This window comes from Stegodyphus dumicola, chromosome 10, assembly GCF_044657685.1.
Source record: "Stegodyphus dumicola isolate Sdum_Otavi_A_Nest chromosome 10, ASM4465768v1".
Lineage (NCBI taxonomy): Eukaryota > Metazoa > Arthropoda > Arachnida > Araneae > Eresidae > Stegodyphus > Stegodyphus dumicola.
This window is the reverse complement of record NC_140777.1, coordinates 144,989,042-145,009,446: the sequence shown is the minus strand read 5'-3', so window position 1 is coordinate 145,009,446 and position 20,405 is coordinate 144,989,042. Positions and strand designations below refer to the sequence as shown.

Sequence of the window (20,405 nt, the reverse complement as noted above, 5' to 3'; positions counted from 1 at the left end):
CAGAGAAGTACATCTTCCACAAAAACTGGACTTATGAATTTATTAAGACTTTTGAAATACATGAACTTTATTGATTTTCAAAATCCTTTTAAATTTTAGTTTAGAACTTTAAGTTATATTGATGTTGCAAAATCCTCATTTTGCAAGGTGGAGAGAATGTTGGAAATGAATACAGCTATATCGTTTCATATTTACCTTTTTGGAATGGCAACAGAAATTATATTGTTTACTTAAAATATTCTGTGTGGCAGTTGAGTTTAAAAAATGGTAATAAAGAGTATCTGTTCTAATTCTTCTATTACGTTTTTGTATTCATTGCGTAAAAATAAACACCTTAGTATTTTAAACCTGGCGAAGTGAATTTCTATTTTGTCAGGGCCGTTTCGCCACAATGTCAGCGATTCATTAAACTCAGAAAATGAAAGCACTACGAGATTTTCTATTATTAGGCAATATATTTATAACTGCGAAACAAATGCAAATTAACGTATACGCTCACATGCACGAAGATTTAGTGTACATGCACGAAGTAGAGCGAACATATACGCTCACATGCACGAAGATTTAGTGTCACATACTGTCTGTCTACGGTAAGAACAGCTCTCGCCAGTTTGTCTGCGGCTGTCTGTTGCCGTAGAAACGAGCCGTGACCCATTTTTCGTAGGGGTGTCTTGAAGATTTACTTCTCAGTTTGCCACCTTGGCATATTTAAAGATGATTTGGCGATATTCACATTTTGTTTTAGTTTCAAGTAAAATGCTCGTTGACCCTTTGCGTCGACCCCGACATTCAATTTCCGAAAATGAAAATTGATGGCGTAAATAAAGCTTTTGCAGTTAAGGAACGGTCTTTGATTTTGCCGTGTGAGGTACAAGTCGCTGAATTTGCCATCCTTCTAGATGTACAATGAGTAAAAATATATCAAAATAACTTGTAGGGAAATGCATTTAAAAATCCGTGCTTATTTTTGAAGAAAAATGCTCTCAATAAATACTTTTTGCGAACATTTCTTCTTTTCCCATACCTTCGAACTAAACCAAAAGATGGTCAATTTAATGACGAAAGGAAGCGAAGGTAAATTAAAATCAAAACTGTTTTTTACTTAATTACCAGTGGTTTGGGTTGGTTTATATGATTACAGAAAGCCTCCAGGGTTAAATGCCTAAGAGGAGGGATGCCTTCGTGGAGGGCTTGCTAAGGAAAACTGCCTCGTATACACGTTACACATGGGGAAAACACCCATGCAGCCAGCCCGTTCACGGGATTCAAACCTGAGACCGAACTACAAGTGTTCAGTGACTTTACCGATCGGCCGCTGCTGGGCCTCTTAATTACCAGCGCCCATTTATGCATCATGCTGCTTTTTATAGACACTGTAATAGCTTGTAACATAATAAAATGTTAAAATCAGAACAAAATTATATGTTAAAATCAGAACAAAATTATATTAGGTTTCTTAAATTATTCAGTTACCTATTTTATATTTAAAATTATACGAAATTTATATAATTATACAAAATTTGGCTTTTATAACTGCAGTGAGCATTGTTGCATTAATATAATTTTGTATTAATATTTTCATAATAAAACAAAACTTATTTAATTTCAATTAAAGATTAAAAATTATTTTTTAAGCAAATTATACCATGGCTTGTGGGTCCCCAAGAACACAGTAATGGGAAATGAAGCAACCATTCAGTGTTCTTTATTATCCACAGGGGGGGTTTCGCCTCTGCCGAAGGCTCATTGTTGCCCACTTTTGGTAATCTTTCATTTACATAGTGGCAAAGAAAATATTGAACCTAGAAATATCCTCACAACTTGACAAAGCTATCAGATGAAGAAGAGGGATGCCTTCGTGAAGGACTTTTATAGAGGTATAAAATCTGAAAAGTCATCCGAGTCACTGTCGCAAGATTCCGTTTCTTCTGAATCAGAATCAGAATCGCTGCTGCCAGTTTGAATTATTAATCCATCCACTATCTCTTCTAAAAGTTCGTCCTTGTCCCAATAATAATTTTCAAGTTTTTCTACGTGGTTGCAGTGCGCCTGCCATTCTTGAGAAGTGACTTCATCCAAAGCTTTTTGTGTTAAATTTTTCAAATTTTCCAAGCTTAAGTCCCCAGTCACATTCCTTTCCCTGATCAGTCTTTTAACTGATGACCAAACGTATTCAATTGCGTTTAGATCACAGTGGTAAGGAGGGAGACGCACAACATGATGCCCATTTTCCTTTATGATGTTGTCAATTTTATATATTACTTTTTTAGGACGATTGCATTCTATTAAGCTGAACAGTTCCGCTTTTCGCATTTTGGGATCGCAGCATATCGTCTTCTTCATCAGCCAATTTACCATTGTTTGCTTTGTAGCATATTTCGTGGGTGTCGGATCTTCAATTTTTGTGTGATACGGGGCATTATCCATGCATACCACACTTTGAGGTCGTAAATTTGGAAGAAGCTTTTCCAACACCCATTTTTCAAAATTTCCATAGTTCATTTGCCCATGGTAATCCCCGCTTTGAGCTGATGCTTTATAAATAAGTTGGGCACCTGGAATAAATCCTGCGGAAGAGCCAGCATGGACAACAATCAGTCTATTTTTGGAACTGACATTTATCTGTGCGCCCAAAACCGTATCATGCTGCCAACATTTCTTAAAAGTTAAATTGCTGTCAATCCATGTTTCATCGATGTAAACGATGTGGCGTCCACTTGCTCTGAGTTTCCTCATTTCGCGTAAATAATTGTTCCTCCAAAATACAATGTGAGGTCTTTCGATAAGAATTTTTCTTTTGTTAACACATTTCTTCCAGCGAAAATTGAGGTTTGCAGATATATGCGAGGACAAACGCTGAGAGTTTACGGAAGTTAGCGGGTCTCACGTGACAGATGGCAACACTAAGAGGTTACCGTAATTTGCGCCAAAATTGAAAAATGAAGCCAAATGTAATTTTTCGAAGTAAGCAATACACGTTTTCGCCATTTTGCTTGCACGTGCTGCTGTGGGGGAAGCAAGGAACGTTGTATTAGCGCTGATATTTTGTGTTTTAATTATCTTATTTTAGTTATGTGTTTGTCTAACCAATCTGAAAAGATGAAAATACTCATAATCGGGGATTCTATGATTAAATATTTACAAGAATATTTTGTCTGCGAATTTACCTGATTACGAAGTTGATTTTCGTTGCTTTTCAGGAGCTAGGATTGAAAGGTTGACACGTGAGATTGCCTTTATGAACAACCATTTTCATTTAGTTTTTGTCCACGTTGGTACCAATAATTCAAATGACGATTTAGATGAAATTCATCGTAAATATGGTTGTCTATATAAGGGAATTGAACGATTAAACCCGAAGGTCATTCTGTTTTCAGGTGTTCTCCCACGATGCCCGGATTTATATCGAGATTGTAACACGTATCACCTACAAGAACTTAATAGGAAGATACTAAACATAAATTCAAGATTTCTCGCAACATACGAAGGTAAAGATGGGTTTTTCTTTTGCAGCTCTTTTGACTATTCTTGGAGTACTTGTTTATCCAGAGACGGTTTACACCTAAATCAGAGAGGTAATCAGCAGCTGGGGAAAATTTTCGTAAAAGATATCAGGATAAGTTTGACTGTTGCAGAGGTTGCTGTCAATCCATGTTTCATCGATGTAAACGATGTGGCGTCCACTTGCTCTGAGTTTCCTCATTTCGCGTAAATAATTGTTCCTCCAAAATACAATGTGAGGTCTTTCGATAAGAATTTTTTCTAGATCCCTTAGCAGTTTCCCAGCATTAACCAGTATTCCTTCTGTTCTGAGTACTCATTTGGGTAGTAATCTTGGTGCTTCTGTTTCCAAACCACTCTTTTCAGATGTTGTGAAACGTTCTTTAGTTTCCAGTGTTCGGGTTTGTAATTCTAGAGATTTTTTGTGCCATGTTTCTTCTTCTAAACCGCTTTATTCAGATGTTTTAATGCATGATTATTTTACTAGCTCTGTTTTGAATACTAATCCCAGTATTCCGAGTTTATCAGATTTTCCACTTCTTGAATATTCACTTGGCACTAGTGTAAATTTTTTGGATCCACCTCCTAAGCCACTTTACTCAGATGTTTTAAAACACGGATTTTCTAGTATGATTTTGGATAGCAGTTCCAGTGTTTTGGATGTATTGGATTTTCCAGCTCTCGAATGTACTGTCCACACTATATCAGGTGTTTTAAATTCTACTGGATCTCAACTTCCTGATACTGCAGCTATTTCTGAACTTCCTGGAAATTCAGTGTCTAATTCTCAACCTGCAGGCTCTTCGGATTCCAATTCATCATCATCTCATCTTGGTATCAGTTTCAATTCTTGTACTTCCATGTCTAATTTTCCAGTTTTTAAGGGTTCATTTGTTTGCTCTGATTCAGATTTGCAGAAGGCTACTATATCTGTATCTAAATTTTCTTTTGTGTCTTTAGTCACTTCTCAGCCTACTGGCTTTTGAGGCTCTGTTTCATCTACTCAGCTTGTCACCAATTCCAATACTTGACCATCAGTTGTTGGTTCTTGTGCAAATTTTAATTCTTACCATCCATATTTTCATTTTAACAAGTTTTCTATTCTTAAAAATTATTCAGAATGTTCTAACATTAAGTTTGGGGGTGCAAATGATTCTAATCAGGGTGAAAGTAATGTACAGAAATCTGAAAATGGGTATGTTGAAGAAAACTGCAAAGTTATTACCTCTGTTAACCCAAATATAAAGACTATAATTTGTCCATGTTGTAAGAAAGATTTCTCTTGTAAAGAAACTTTATCAAGACACAAACGTAACTGTAAAATTTTAAATAAGGATAATTTATGTACTACCATAAAGAATGATGAAATAGAAAATAAATATCCAAGAACGTGCGAGGTATGCATGAAATCATATGCTTCAAGACAGTCATTTTTTAATCATAAAAAAAGGTGTAAATCTGTGTCTTCTGAAATTGATTCAAAATCATATATTTGTGACAACTGTGAAATAGACTGTAAAACCCGCAGTAACCTTTTCATCATAGGCATCCTTCCAGTTTATTAGTGATCATAATAAACATTTGGCTGAATTTCACAATTCTGAGATGGATGTGAAGGAGCTTACATTTTCATCAATGGTGGAGTTTCAGCTGTGGTTAGAATGTCATTCTAAGGAAACATTCAGTTCTTTTAAGAAGTGTTCTGGAAGTAAACATAAAGTTAATAAAGCATACCATTATTATTGTTGTCACTTCACTGTAACACAAAAAAAAACCAGTGCCAATTTCAAGTAGAAAAAATCTTAAAGGTTCTTTACCATTAGGCTTCAGATGTCCATCCAGAATTTTAGTTTCTGAGGAACAAGATCTTGCGACAGCTATTTTTTATTCAGGTCACAATCATGAGCTGTCGTTTGAAAATACCAAATTTCAACAGCTTAGTCAGAATTGTCGTGATCAAATCAAAACTTATGCTCAGTTAGGTGTTTCTACCAATCAAATTCAAGAATTTATCTGAGATGGAAGTGGATCACGTGATAATAGAGAGAGCTTAAGTATTAAAGATAATTTTCTAACATGTAGGACTATAAATTACTATGTAAAGCGTGTAATGATTTCTTCTCTTAGTGATGATTCACTTTCTGTTGCTGCCATAGTTGAGAAATTTAGGCAGGAATCGTATGACCCTATTCTTATTTACAAACCTCAAGGAAAACCAACATTGTATGGTCCGAAAGGCCTTGACACACTGTCTTTTGCACTAGGATTGCAGACAAAGGAGCAAAAAGAAATGATGATTAAAGGTTGTAGCAGGATTTTATGTATAGATTCTACTCACAAAACAAATCAGTATGATTTTTTTTTATTTGCTAAATTTAATTGTCCCAGATGAATTTGGTAGTGGTTACCCCGTAGCACATTTTATTTCAAATCAGTTGGATCAAGTTATTTCTTAGTATCAAATGTGTAATACCTGAGCTTAATATTAATTGTTTAATGACAGATGATGATAAAACTACACATCCTGCATTTGAAAAATCATTTGGTCCAGGTATTAAACATATACTATGTAAATGGCATGTACATCGTGCATGGCAACGTAGTTTATTTCGAATGGTTTCAAGTCAAAAACTTAGGGATGAAATTTATTTTAATTTAGTTATATTGCTTGAAGAAACTAATTCTTTATTTATTTCTATGATGGATAATTTCCTTCAAAAGTTTCGAGCTGTTGCACCATCGTTCGTAAATTATTTTGAGGAGTATTATTATCTGTGGTCAATGGCATGCAGAAACTTCTCTCATGCATTCACAGATACTAACATGTATTGCGAGTCATTTCACAATAAATTGAAAACTATACTTAAAACGTAAATTTAACAGATGCCTCGATAATTTAATTAATGTGCTTTTAAAAATTGAAGAAGATATTTACATGGCTTATAAGTATAAAGTTGAAATTAACTGTAAAGAGAGCATCTACCCGCCAACTTATAATAAATGACATGAATCTGGAATGAAAATACCTGATAGTGATGTAACAGAAACACATCCTTGTTTGTGGTCTATAAAATTACAGACACGTAAAAATATTCAGGTTGATCTTTACAATATGGTAACTGGTAGTTTGGCGACATTTTGGAGGCGATAAAGGTTACTACCTGGGACTTTGGTAATAATGTGAGCAGTACTCAGTTCCGATTACGCATTATTTTGTGTGAGGGAAATGAGAGATCATGGGATATGTCATGTGATATTAATGGACGAATTACGGTTCTTGAATCGGAAAAGGGGGGAAATCGGGGAAAAATCTGGAAATTTTGTATTTGGTTTATTCTGTGTTGTGTGAAACAGTGTTCGTGAATTTTTGGATCCCATGGCCGTAACTAAAGAAAAGTTTATCGGACACGTAATCAAGATTCTGAAGAAGATTAGGTAAGTTAGTATTTTTAATTATTTGAGGATATTATTTTTATGCATTGTTCTAAATGTAAGGTGGAAAGGAATTTTGTATTATTGGGAAAATTGTTATTAGCAATGATTTAGTTTAAAGTAATTAGGATTGTAAGGTAATTTTTATTAATTTAATGTATGTGCTCATTTATATTTTAAGTAGTGTTTTTGAATTTAATTATATTTTAATGAAAGATAGTTATTTTGTGAATTTTATGTTTGTAGGAATTTGGTATACGTTTAAGTTGAAATAAACGTGCATGGAAATAATTTAAATATTTGATATTAAGTATTTGTAATGCTTGCGGTATGAATTCGTTGGTGACGTGTATAATGTAATAGATGATTTAGAGGTAAAAGTTTTTGGATATTTTATTTATTTTATATGTGGAAATGTTCATATTTGTAAAGGGTAAATACTTTTTCGCGATCAGGTAATTTCATATATGTTCTTTTTACCGGGTTTAAAGATTGAGAAAATTGTCATGTATTTTTGTGAAATTTTTCGAATTTATGAGAAAAAAGCAGTGTACATGGATATAGTGAAGAGTGTGCGCAATGCCATTTTTGTGCAATTGTGGGATGTTTTTTTAAGTAAAAATAAGTCGACGTGTACATGGTTTAGTGATATTTTAATTAAATGATAGTTATTTTGTGAATTTTATGTTTGTAGGAATTTGGTATACGTTTAAGTTGAAATAAACGTGCATGGAAATAATTTAAATATTTGATATTAAGTATTTGTAATGCTTGCGGTATGAATTCGTTGGTGACGTGTATAATGTAATAGATGATTTAGAGGTAAAAGTTTTTGGATATTTTATTTATTTTATATGTGGAAATGTTCATATTTGTAAAGGGTAAATACTTTTTCGCGATCAGGTAATTTCATATATGTTCTTTTTACCCGGTTTAAAGATTGAGAAAATTGTCATGTATTTTCGTGAAATTTTTCTAATTTATGAGAAAAAAGCAGTGTACATGGATATAGTGAAGAGTGTGCGCAATGCCATTTTTGTGCAATTCTGGGATGTTTTTTTAAGTAAAAATAAGTCGCCGTGTACATGGTTTATGTGTATGTGTTATTTTGAAAAACGCGTAAGGAGTATGGTATTGTGCACTTTTTCCCAATTTTGCAGTGAATATTTGTCATGATTAAGCAGTTTTGTTTGATAAAATTTCTAGCATAAGTGTAATTCGGCTACTAGATTGTTGGAAGAAGTGTTCAATAGATAAAAAGAAAAGAAACATGTCTTTACTTCGTGAAGACAAAATGGCGGCGGGGAAAAAAAATAGAGGGTTGCTGTAGGAGAGTTTGTCGCCAAAAAAACGCCAAGTTACCATAATGTAAAGATCAACCAATATTCAATATACAGTTAAGCGGTTGCATGAACTATGTTCAGAAACAGATCATTGTTATTCAAAGTGTATTAACCTCTCCTGTCTAAATCTGTGTCATCATTTATATAATTGTAATTGTCCAGACTTCAGCACACTATGTAAACACATACATAAAATACACTCAATTACATGCAGGCAACCAAGTCCTTCTGTAATTGCAACAGATATCCTTAAAGAAGAAAACTCCTTCCCTCTAGAATTGATTAAAAAATCTAATGCTATTTCAGATACTGTTGTGTGTAACACTGAACCTAAAATTAACACTTGTAAGACTTTAATGTCTGAATTATTAGTTATGTTGCCGCATCCAACAATCCAAAAGATATTAATACCTAGTATAACAAAGAATTTAAAAGATATAGTCTCTAAGGTTTCTAATTGTAAAGGTGCAATAAAATCAAACCATTTGAAAGATTTTTTTGATAAAATGCCATTTACTCAGATTGCTCCAAATTTAAAATTATCACGTCAAACTCTGTTTCGTACAACATCTGTGAAAGGTATAAAACGTAAAATTCTAGATTATCCCGATACTTATAATAAAAAAAATGTCACGGAAGGTTTGTTAGGGTTATCAAATAATATTAATGTGAATGATCATAAATCATCACAGGATACCACAATTAAGGTTAAGGGTAGCAATTTACTTAAATATAATTCTTTTACCTCTGAGCTTAATGTATCTGATATTTCAAAATGTGTTCTGCGAGCTGGGGAAACACTTCTAACATTTCTCGATATAAAATCTCTTGATCCTTATATTTCAAATGAAGAAATTTTAGCCCTGAAGGCTGTAAATAATAATTTTCAGCTTGGCTGCCTTAGTGACAATATTATTGATGCTTTTTGTTTTTACTATTCTTCATAATACTTCTTCCATAGCTGTCAAATGTTACCATACACCATTTTTTCAGTCAGGTAATAAAACTCAAAATGTATGGAAAAAAGCTGATTTTGCATCTGTTTGATTTCTTTTTTATTCCAGCTCTTATCAATAATAATCATGGGGTTTTACTTGTTGCAAAGATTAGAGATAGAATGTTTAAGTTTTAGATCCACTTGGTTTTAATGCCGTTCAAAATTCTGTGTATTCATTAATTCATTTGTGGCAAAGTATCCTTAATAATGTTTTAGATAATGTGATAATTGGTATTGTTCGTTTCCCAATCACGCTATTCAGAATGATGGCATGAGTTGTGGAGTATTCATTTGTTATTATGCCTATCAGATTAGCAGAAATTTAGATGTTAAACAGGCTTTCAATTCATATGAATTTAGGAAGTTTATTTTTACACAATTAGGTGGAGAGATTGTGAAAATATAGATGTTAAATATATAATTCATTTGTTTTAAATATTATTTAATTTTTGTTTTCTGACCTATTGATATAGCATTAAACTCACGTAGGTAGTATTTTATCTTGTGTTTCCTGTGCCCTAAGCTTTTTTATATATTTTACTGTCGTAACTTGTAAATTCAAAGACTGCATTTAGTATGAATTTTCTTTTTTCTTGCTTTAAACCTTGAATTGAGTGTTTGTAAAATTTAATTCCGAAATGTATTTCCCGTATTAAATTGGTCTTGTCTTGTTGTTTTTAGTAACACTTGATGGTACTTAGCTTCAAAATTGGCTGTTTAAAGCCTTGTAACATAGTTTTTATATAGGCCTTAAATTATCATTTTTCTTTCAACTAGCTGATATAATTTTCTTTGAATGTTCAGAATTGACGTTACCAAAAGAGCAGCTATGTAAAAATGTTAGTTTAGGGGAACCAGCATGGTAACGAGCTTGCACAGTACCTCTTGGGTGGCATGGAAACCTGTGTATTTTTATATTGTCTCAATGGATTTGAAAAAAAAAAAATTTAAGTATTCTTTATAGTTAATGCTTAAGTTAGATTTTCACAATGTGTTATGTGTTAAAATACTGTTTTTATGCTTTTCTAGTACTATAACCTTTTAACAGTGACAGGAGGATAAAAGCACCAAAAATAAACCCACTGTGGTTATTGCCTATGCGACAAAAGTAAATTCTTCTAGCTATTGCCTATGATCTAAAGTGATACTTCGGTTCCTTTGCAAAGTAGTATAAACACAAAGTAAAGATCCAATTGTAATTCAAAAAGTAAAAACTCAAAATATATGAAATACTAATTAAGAAAGAAAATGGTGAAAGCTTAACTTGATTCAAAGTTAAAAGTTTATATGTATGTAGAATAAAGTTTAAGCTATCTCAAAACATATTAGAAAAAATACTACAAAAAATGTTAAAAAAACAAAAACTACTACTAAAGCAGCGGTAAATGGGAAAATGCAAGGCGACGCTGCTTAGCTGTAGTTTTTTTGGGAGGGTAGTATTTTTTCTAATGTGTTTTGAGATAGCTTAAACTTGATTTAAACTTAAAAGTTAATATGTAGAATAAAGTTAAGCTTTCTAATTTTCCTAACTATTATTTCATATATTTTATGTTTTTACTTTTTGAATTACAATTGAATCTTTACTTTGTGTTTATACTACTTAGCAAAGGAACCAAAGTATCACTTTAGCTCATAGGCAATAGCTAGAAGAATTTACTTTTTAAATTTTATTTACATAAATATATTTAATGTACATGTAAAATTTCTTTTTCATACATTCTTAATGTTAAATTTTCATTTTTGTCTTATGAGAATGTTTTTGTACACTTGTTTTTACAAAGTTTGCATTGTTTTTAAATAATCAAAGGCAGAAGTGTCATAAAGCAATTTTTTCAGGTAAGAAAATAAAACTTGCTCTTATAAGAATTATATATTCTGATTTGAAGATTGCATTTCAAGTTTGATAGAATGACCAGTTTCTGTTTTTTTATGAGCAATTTGAATAATTTTATTAAACAGCTTTTTAAATCTTGATTTTTACTGGAGAAAAAGACGAAACTCTTTCGCATCTATTAATTATAAAAGTCAACTAATTTCTGGTCAGGACAATAATTACTTGGTTTGTTGATTGCACTTCGCTTTTAATTCCATTTTAAATATGTTAATGAGTAAATTCATTCCTTTTAATAGAATTCTATTTTTATTTCTCAAAGAAGAAAATGTATTCAATAATACCCCTGAGAAAATTCGTAATATCTCAATTTAATTTTTATTATTACTAATATTGGAAGAGTCAGCCGTGGTCCTAAACTGACTGAGTAGTCTTAATTTTTCACTTGTCAGATATACTTTCTTTACTCATTAGCAGATGTTATTTCGTTGACATTTTAAAATTAAGACAAGTTGTTAATCAAATCTATTATTTATAGCTATATATCAGAAGTGCATATACTAGTTTCAATTTTTTTTTTTTTTTTTTTTTTAGTGAACCATTAAAACCCAGCAGGTAATCGAATATATGTTTATCAGTAGCTATCTGTAGAGTGAAACAGTAACTGCGTGTGAAGCTAAAACACAACTTTTAAATGTTTTAATTTTAATAAAATACAATAAGGTATTCGTATTTGCATAGAGTTGGGGATTATCATCAAGATAAAAAATTTGGCAATTAGGGCATTAATGTTTTAGAGCTTAGGATAAAAATGCAGATTTAAAATAGTTAATTTTCATGGTGTTCCAAATGGAGGAAATGTAGATTGTATTTATAAAACTACCTTTTAATACATTTTTGAATTGCCACAAGAAGGCATGCAGCTTCTCTTAAAAGATCACAAGATAAACTATTTCGTATTTCAAAATTTCACAAAGGACATTATATGACCTCTAATGCAAAAGGATATTGTCTGATTTTAACTTAGCAAGAAAGGAAGGTAAGAAAACAGTTATAAAGCAATTCAAGAAAGGGCTAGCTTACCAAAAATTTTAGTTCAAGGAATTCGACTTTCAAAAAGGATGACTCTTAGTTTGTAATAAGTACTATTTTCACAATAAAAACTTCTTAATATTCAGTTAATTGATTAAAAAAAAAGCATACGACTGCTGTCACAAACATCCTGAGAGTAGTTGACCCTATCAGTTTTACCTGTGGCTAAGTGAATAAAACAGCTCTAAACTTTTATCACTTAACAAAGGTTTGAATGCTGGCAAAGAGGCTAGTTTCACACTGCTTTTATAGCTTTGCTCATACTGTGTATGTAAATATGAGCCAGTCTTTATGAAGTCCTCCATGCTGTGACGAATTCAGAAGGCAAGAGGTAGTGTAAATAAATTTATTGGGGTTCTTTCTAGGCTATATGCAAAAATAAATAAACTCACTGCAGGGTGAGGGGGGGAGAACTATAACAACCAGACATTGTGAATAAAGTTTCCATTTAGCACTGATTGTAGATAAAAAAAGCTCCTGTTTCAAAATAATTCAAGACGAGGCTGTTTAGAATTAATCGTCTCTCCAAGTCAGTGGTTCCCGGACTGAGTTGGATACTGTCTGGTAAGGTAACGCGAGCCCGGCTACCTCACTGTAAACTCTTGGCAGAGATACTAATGCGTAGTACTAACTACGCAGAGCGAAATAAAATTTGTGCATGGCCAAGCTGGAAAAACCAAGATAATGTTTCTCTCTTCACTTACTGTAACTCACTCTCACTCCTTCTCTAAAACTGTGTTCCGTGATTTTGTTCCATTTGTCCTGGGCATGTTGAAAAAATATTGAGGATCCTCATTTGTTCGTAATTTTAAAAGTGCCTCTTGACTGGCAAGAGGACCTTGATTAAAAACCGGATATAATGAAGACAGCCTGGGGACTCAAACCAGGTGGTCTGAGACAACGCACCTATAAACTGATGAAAGGGAACAGAACAATGTCTCCCTTCGGACAACTATAAGAGGAACAAAAACTTGAGTTTGTTTTGTGGCTGCTGGTCACTTTCTTTCTGAGAATTCGTTAAGAAATGCTCTGTCCATGGGAACTTTCAAAGCCGCCATTCTTTTTCTCAGAATGTTGTGGTGGTCGATACAATAGCTTAAGCCGTTGCAATGCCCTGTTCTGTTAATCAATTAAACATTAACTTTTGCAAAGTTCGAACATAGATAGAATTTTTTTAAACAGATCAGTGCATATTTTGCTGATTGGAGATTTTCCTCTCTGGGAGCTATAGAAAAAGTTATTTTTTTAATCAAAATCCTCAATGTCTTGGAGTCAGTCTTCATCTTATTTTGAAAAATTCCATAAGTGGAAGAATGTATACATAGGGTATGAAGAAATATGCTCTGTGTAAGTAAACTGAAAGCATTTTCCCAAATAACTTTAAAATAAGAATCACCAAAAAAAACCACTTCTTGAAGTGTTACATAGCAATAGGTAATAAAGAAGAAATATTAAGAATTATTTCCTTCAAGATTGAGTCAACTTGAATAAAATCTAAAATTATTTACTTCCAGGCATTCTTCCTTTCAAAATAAATCTGAGCATGTAACTTAAGTGAAGAATGAAATATCAAAAAATTCAGTACATAAATGAAATAAAATTTGTATATTCAGTAAGTATCAGGGATGTAATTTTTAAGCTTTCTCTTTTATGTAGGCAACAAAAAAAAAAAAAAAAAAAAAATCTGTCCCTAACTAAAGGAATATGTGAAAATAATTAAATTTCAATGAAATGGTAAAATTTGGTTTAACTGCAGTAATTAAGTTTGTATGATTTTATTGCTATTTTATTTGCACATTTACTAAAAATTTGTATATTCAGTAAGCGTCAGGGATGCAATTTTTAAGATTTCTCTTTTATCTATCCCTAACTAAGGAACAAAAAAAATCTATCCCTAACTAAAGGAATGTGTGAAAATGATGATAAAATTTCAATGAAATGGTAAAAATCGGTTTAACTGCAGTAATTAAGTTTGATTTTATTGCTATTTCATTAGCACATTTACTACTATAATAATACATATTTTGACTCTCGTATATATTACACAGTAAGAGATGGACTATGAAATGCTTGGGATATGCAAATTCTTGATAAATAAAATTTCCAGATAATAATATATAAAATGCAATTGGCAAAAAGTCCTGTTAATGGAGAAAGAAATTTCAGGTCTAATACTATAAAAACTGTCTTCTTATTTGTTATCAGCTTCTAATCAAAAGCCTACAATTAATTATGTAACGTTTAAAAAAAAACTTCACACATAAATTTGTATGTATTTGCTATGCTTTTGGCATATGAAATTAAAATATCTTCTTATTAAATGTCATCATGAAAATTAAAGGAGATGTTGCCAAATTTGCACCATTCATTCCAGTGGGAGCTTAAAGAAAATGGCCAATTTTTATTTAATATCATGATTCAAGTTAAGGATATAGCATATCAAAAACTTAAATTTTGTATGATAATTTTGCACTTTGTATCACCATTGTTCATTCATTTTTTCCCAGTTTAATGTCATAAATTATAATTAATCCGATACTAAAGTCTTTCATTAAATTTTGCTTGTTTTCACCTTTTTCAAAACTTAATTATTTTGTTTTTTATATGTTGAAGAATCTTCCATTTTTGCAGTCAAGTTCTGGCAAAGATTTTCAGTCAGTAGATAGATAATTAATCAAAATAGATACAATATTAATTTCCTGTCACACTAAAAGATGTTTAGAAATTGTTACCTATAGCCTATTCAACTTGAGGACCAATTTAATGAAAAATCTGTTAGTAAAACAGGTGAAAACAATTTCTGATAGAACACCTGTGTTCAAGTGCACTTCCAAATTCCACTCTATGCAGTGACCTTGGTCCTTTTTGCTCACCACAAAAAATCTATGTTCCCCTCTAGTAGTAACAAAGGACTTCTAATGGGAACTGAACTATGTAACTTCCCATAACTGGTGAGAAGAATCAGAGCTAACAATAAGGACTATTATAGTTACTGTTAGCCTTGGGTGAGGCCTATTCTCTGGAGGAATTCTTAGAACAGTATGATGGATATAACAGTGGGGAAGAAACTAAAAAACTGGGCTCAGGACGTCCATATCCAAATTATTGCGCCAAACGCACCTACCCATTATCAGTTTCCTGGGGGTATAGGTGCTCCCTCAATTATTGATTTGGCTCTCTTCAAAAATATTCCCTTAGCTTATTCGATAGAGGTGATACAGGAATTGTCCTCTGACCACTACCCAGTACACCTGACCCTTAACTCTAACAAAATCAATGAAAATTCACCGGCGCAAATCTCAACAAGTTGGGATGACTTTCGGTATGTTTTGGAATCTGGTATTCTCCCCCCTATCCAAATTAGCAATAATCAGGAAGTTGACTCTGCCATTCAAAGGCTCAACCAAACCCTCATAAACGCATTTAATGCGGCTTCCAAACCTAAATTTAAAACAAATTATTCCAAATTACCGGCCAATATTAAAGAAAAAATCAAAATTAAAAACCGCCTTCGCAGAGATTGGCAAAACACAAGACTAGAATCTATTCGAACTCAACTGCGAAGGATCCAGAACGAGATTAAGTCTGACATTAAGAAATTTTCAGACGAAAAATATACAAACTATCTTAAGTCCTTGAAGACTTCTGACAATAGCCTCTGGGTTGCTAGCGCACGGCTTCGCAAACCAAAACACGACATTCCCCCCCTAATGGGCACGGTCAATGACCGGATGGCACTCACAGACACCGAGAAGGCTGAACGCATTGCGGACAGCCTCCAAACACAATTCTCACTAAATACTGGACTCATGTTCGATTCCTGTGCTCAGCACACGCATGAAGTCCAACACCAAGTTGAAACTTTTCTCTCCTCAGGAGAACCTGAGGAACCCATTATCACAACAATGACTGAGATTTCTACCTTCATCAAAAATCTCAAACCTACAAGGCACCCGGCCTAGATAGGATTTCTAATCGCATGATTAAGAACTTACCTGTCAAATTTGTATTTTACCTAGCAGTTTTGATGAATTCCATGCTCAGGTTAAAATACTTTCCAAATAGCTGGAAAAACGCCTGCGTGATTCCTATTCTAAAACCTGGTATGGACCCAAAGGTCCCTCAAAATTATAGACCGATCAGCCTCCTGTCTTCAATTAGTAAAATTTACGAAGCTATACTGCTTAGATACCTGAATGATTTCTGCCGAAGCCGAAATATTATTATTTGTCAACAATTCGGTTTTCGTGCTAAACACTCCACTCAGACCCAGCTACTGAGGGTAGTAGAAATCATTCATACAGGATCTCGCAGTGGAAAGCCTACTGCTATTGTTTACTTAGATGTTGCAAAGGCTTTCGACAGGTGTTGGCATATCGGAATTTTATTCAAGCTCATGCGACTTGAAATTCCTGCTAACTTTGTGCACATAATGCACTCCTATCTCAGTAATCGTTCCTTTTCTGTTAAAGTTAAAAACTCTATTTCTTTTCCTAGACCTATCCAGGCGGGTGTACCTCAAGGAGGAATAATTAGCGCATTGCTTTTCAACTTGTATGTAAATGACATACTACAATCACCCAGTGTTGATCTTGCACTTTACGCAGACGACACAGCCATTATCTCACAGCACCCATCACTACACCTTACTCTCATGCACCTACAGCAGTACTTATCAGACTTAGAGTCCTGGCTCGTTACCTGGAAAATTAAAATTAACGTTGCCAAAAGTGCCGCCACCGTTTTCTTCTCCAGGAAGAGGAACGTCCATAATCAACTCCAACCACTCAGGCTCTTTGAAGAGGATATACCCTGGGTGGACTCATATAAATATCTAGGAGTCTATCTTGATTCGAAGTTACTCTGGAACACCCATATTAATTATGCAATAGCCAAAGCCAGAACTCAATTATTCAGCCTCATCAATAGAACCAGCCATCTCTCCCTGAAAAATAAAATCCTACTCTACAAAAGCACCATCTTTCCTATACTCACCTACGCCGCAGCAATATGGTCTACAGCAGCTAACAGCCACCTCAAGAAAATTCAAGTGTTTCAGAGTATTACACTTCGTATCTTGACTAACGCTCACTATTATGTCCGAAATGAAGTGCTTCATAATGATCTTCAAATTCAACCCCTAGATGCCTATTTCAGGCACAATTCGACCAAATTCTTTAACAGATTAACGTTTATAGATAACCCGGTCCTGCACTCACTCCCTGTATACAATCCGGCAGAACCCAGTTCTGCCAAGCGACCTAGGAGCGTTCTCTCGAGAACATTTAACATCTTTCCTAGGAAGCCAAAACGGAGGTGTTTGCTTGACTAGGGAAATCTCTTAATTCTATCTAAAGCACTTCACGGGCCTAACCCGACAATCCTAAATTATTTCACCCACCCCTGGACCTAATCCAGCTTCATTCATCGTGATAAATAAATCCGTGCTGCTCAGTCCATCATATCTCCCTTTGCCATGACCTTTACCAGTCATCAAAGAATGAATCATAAAAAACAGAATAGTTCAGTAAAAATTCATCAATACTCTATCTTAATACCCTAAATTTATCTGTTAAAGCTTTAATAATTAACGCAAAACTCATACTAATCCATCACTGTTAATTTCATGTTTTTAATTTCCAGGCACAATCATCAAGCTTGCATTTCTTCAATTACGACTCCAGCCAGAAAAGAAACCTAAATATCACGCAAAAATAATCCCCTTCAAGTTTAAAGTTTAACTTCTCCTCTCCTAGCTTCTCTTTCCTTCACAATAGCCTTACCTTTCCCCCCCCCCCATCCACTCCTCGCGCCATGAAAAAAGTTCTCCAGTCATTTTTGCAGTTAAGCGACTAACGGTTTCCCTGCGGGCGGTCGGAGTGCAAACTCCCCCCTACCTACCCTATCGCTCCTCTCTTCCGCCATTTTTGGCCCCTCTTCAGCCATCTTTGGTCCTCTGACCGCTGCGAAAAAATTTCTCCAGTTATTTTCGCAGTTAAGCCCCTAACGGTTTCTCCACGGGAGGTCGGAGTGAAAACTCCCCCCCGCCTACCCTTCGCTCCTCGTTTCTCTCCTCTCCTCCGCCATTTTTGGCCCCCCTTCAGCCATCTTTGGTCTTCGGACCGGCTCTTCCCACGCTCATCCCAAGGCATTAGCGATTCCGCTGCTTTTCAGAGTAGCCAAGACATAACCTTTCCCGGGGCCAGAGGCAAGTTCCTCTCACCCCAGTTCACTTCCAACAGTCTCGATTTCATTGAAATCGACTGCGATCTCTTCGAACTTTCTTATCGCACAGGTCTCTGACCCTTCCTTAGCGAAATTGAAAGTCGAAGGAATTTCTCGTCCCTTGAGTGGACTCCTCATTCATTACTGGTTTTTTAAACCCTTAACGGTCTTCACTCCTCACTTTAGCTATGCTTTATCTAAATTATTCAATATTTTCTTAACGAAGTTGTGGAGGTTATTGCATTTATTTGCAAAGGTACTCCGTAAGCAAAACGCCTTGGGCAGTGGGGAAGAGGGAATGTAAGAAAGGTGTGTAAATGTAAATCTGTTCACAATTTAGAAGTTATCAGCAGGGTTTCTGGAGGCCTGTTCCTGCTTTATATGTCACTTAAATTTTCTGAAATTAAAAATTTTCCAGTTAGTTGATAGTCCAGCTTTTACTGTATTTTAACATTTAAATGTTATGGATATATAATACTGCTGTATTTAATAATTATTTAAGTAAATTATATTCATAAGTGTGTCACTGGCTGCTATCCACATAGGTATTTGTTGCACGGGCAAGTATCACAATGGGATTTGTCCAGTAGTCTTTTATCCGGGAACCTATTTTAACTTGTTCTGGAATTTTCAAATATATTTTAGGAAATGACTGAAAAGAATTAAGCATAATTTCCTGCTTTTTATATGAAAACAAGATTTCTATTTTTCGGTAACTTATTGGGAATTTCTTCTTGTATGAGTGGTTTCATAAAGGCTGATTACATACAAAATATACAGATGATTGATGAATTAGATATTAATGAAGTTTTTAATGTAACAGGATATTTAATCTTGATTGTGCTGTTATTAAGGATTTAAATTTTGTGTAACATTAAAAGTGAAATTATAAATTTAAGTTTTATTGTCTTTAACATATTTTTTTATGCTTTAAAACACTTTTTTGTTGAAATAATTTTTTTTTAGTTGCATGGTAGCTGAATGATCTCTTATATGGATGGATGCCATGCCAGTATAAGAAGAGATTAAGTCCCAATGGCAATTGTTTTTGTGATTGACTGTGCAATATATTTGTAAAGCTTTCAGAAAATAATTGCTTTTAGGACATATAAAAATATGTTCCCCATATAGAATTTAAAGAACATCTGGTAAAGTTACATTTGAATTCTTGTTAATTGTTAAAAAAGCAGATGGTATATTTCACAGAAGATGGATGATATGTTTCACTTGTTTTTATTCCAGATTTCTGTTATTTTCAAATATTGCAACTATAAATATTCCTCAGATTTAAGAAATGTGGCCAGCACATCTCTAACCATTTTGAGACGTGGAATTGACAGAATAATAACGAGCTTTAAGTGAACTATCAGTATCTAGTTGATCATTTATAAATGAAATCTAATTAATTTGTTAACTTTATGGCTCAGTCTTAATTATAAACACTAGTCATTTTTTAGTATTCATTCCTCCCATCAAATATTAAAAAAAAATAATGATACATGAAGTCATCCTGTGGTCATATATGGTTTCGGATTCACAAATCAATGACTTAATCATATATTTTTTTAAATCTTTAGAATTCTCAATATAGTGTCAACTATGTCAGTCCATTTCTTTGTGTAGTTGCTAAATTGTATCCTTAAAAATAACACATAACAGTAACATTTGGTGGAAGCATTTTTATTGGAAAAGTGAAATAAATATGAAATTATGGACTAAGGCTAATACATTTAATTGCTTCATAATGAATTTATTCTCATAGCTTTTAGCACAATTCCAAAATACATTTAACGCTTGTAAATATAATATGTTGTTCTCAATCACGTACCTATTTTAAATACCAAATTTCAGAAGTTTCTCTTGTCTTTTTACAAAAGCTTGTTCCAAGTGTTAAAAGTATCACTTCCAGTGTATATTAAGAAAAATCTAGTTGTTTCCATTGATATAAAAGTCTTAAATACCAAAACTGGAAAGTAAGAAGATG

General features: G+C 33.5%; 1 protein-coding gene and 1 long non-coding RNA gene across 2 annotated transcripts; one reads left to right on the top strand and one right to left on the bottom strand.

Annotated features, from left to right (window-relative positions):
- Positions 1 to 1,844: 1,844 nt before the first annotated feature.
- On the bottom strand, positions 1,845 to 2,502 carry LOC146995127 (uncharacterized). The gene has a single exon (XM_085826110.1). The coding sequence runs from the start codon at positions 2,500 to 2,502 to the stop codon at positions 1,870 to 1,872; it is 633 nt and encodes a 210-aa protein (XP_085682236.1). The 3' UTR covers positions 1,845 to 1,869.
- A 490-nt stretch (positions 2,503 to 2,992) lies between these two features.
- LOC146995126 (uncharacterized) lies at positions 2,993 to 20,136 on the top strand. The gene is made up of 2 exons (XR_015043702.1): positions 2,993 to 3,488; positions 19,388 to 20,136. It is a non-coding gene; the product is annotated as an uncharacterized LOC146995126 (long non-coding RNA).
- The last annotated feature ends 269 nt before the right edge of the window (positions 20,137 to 20,405 follow it).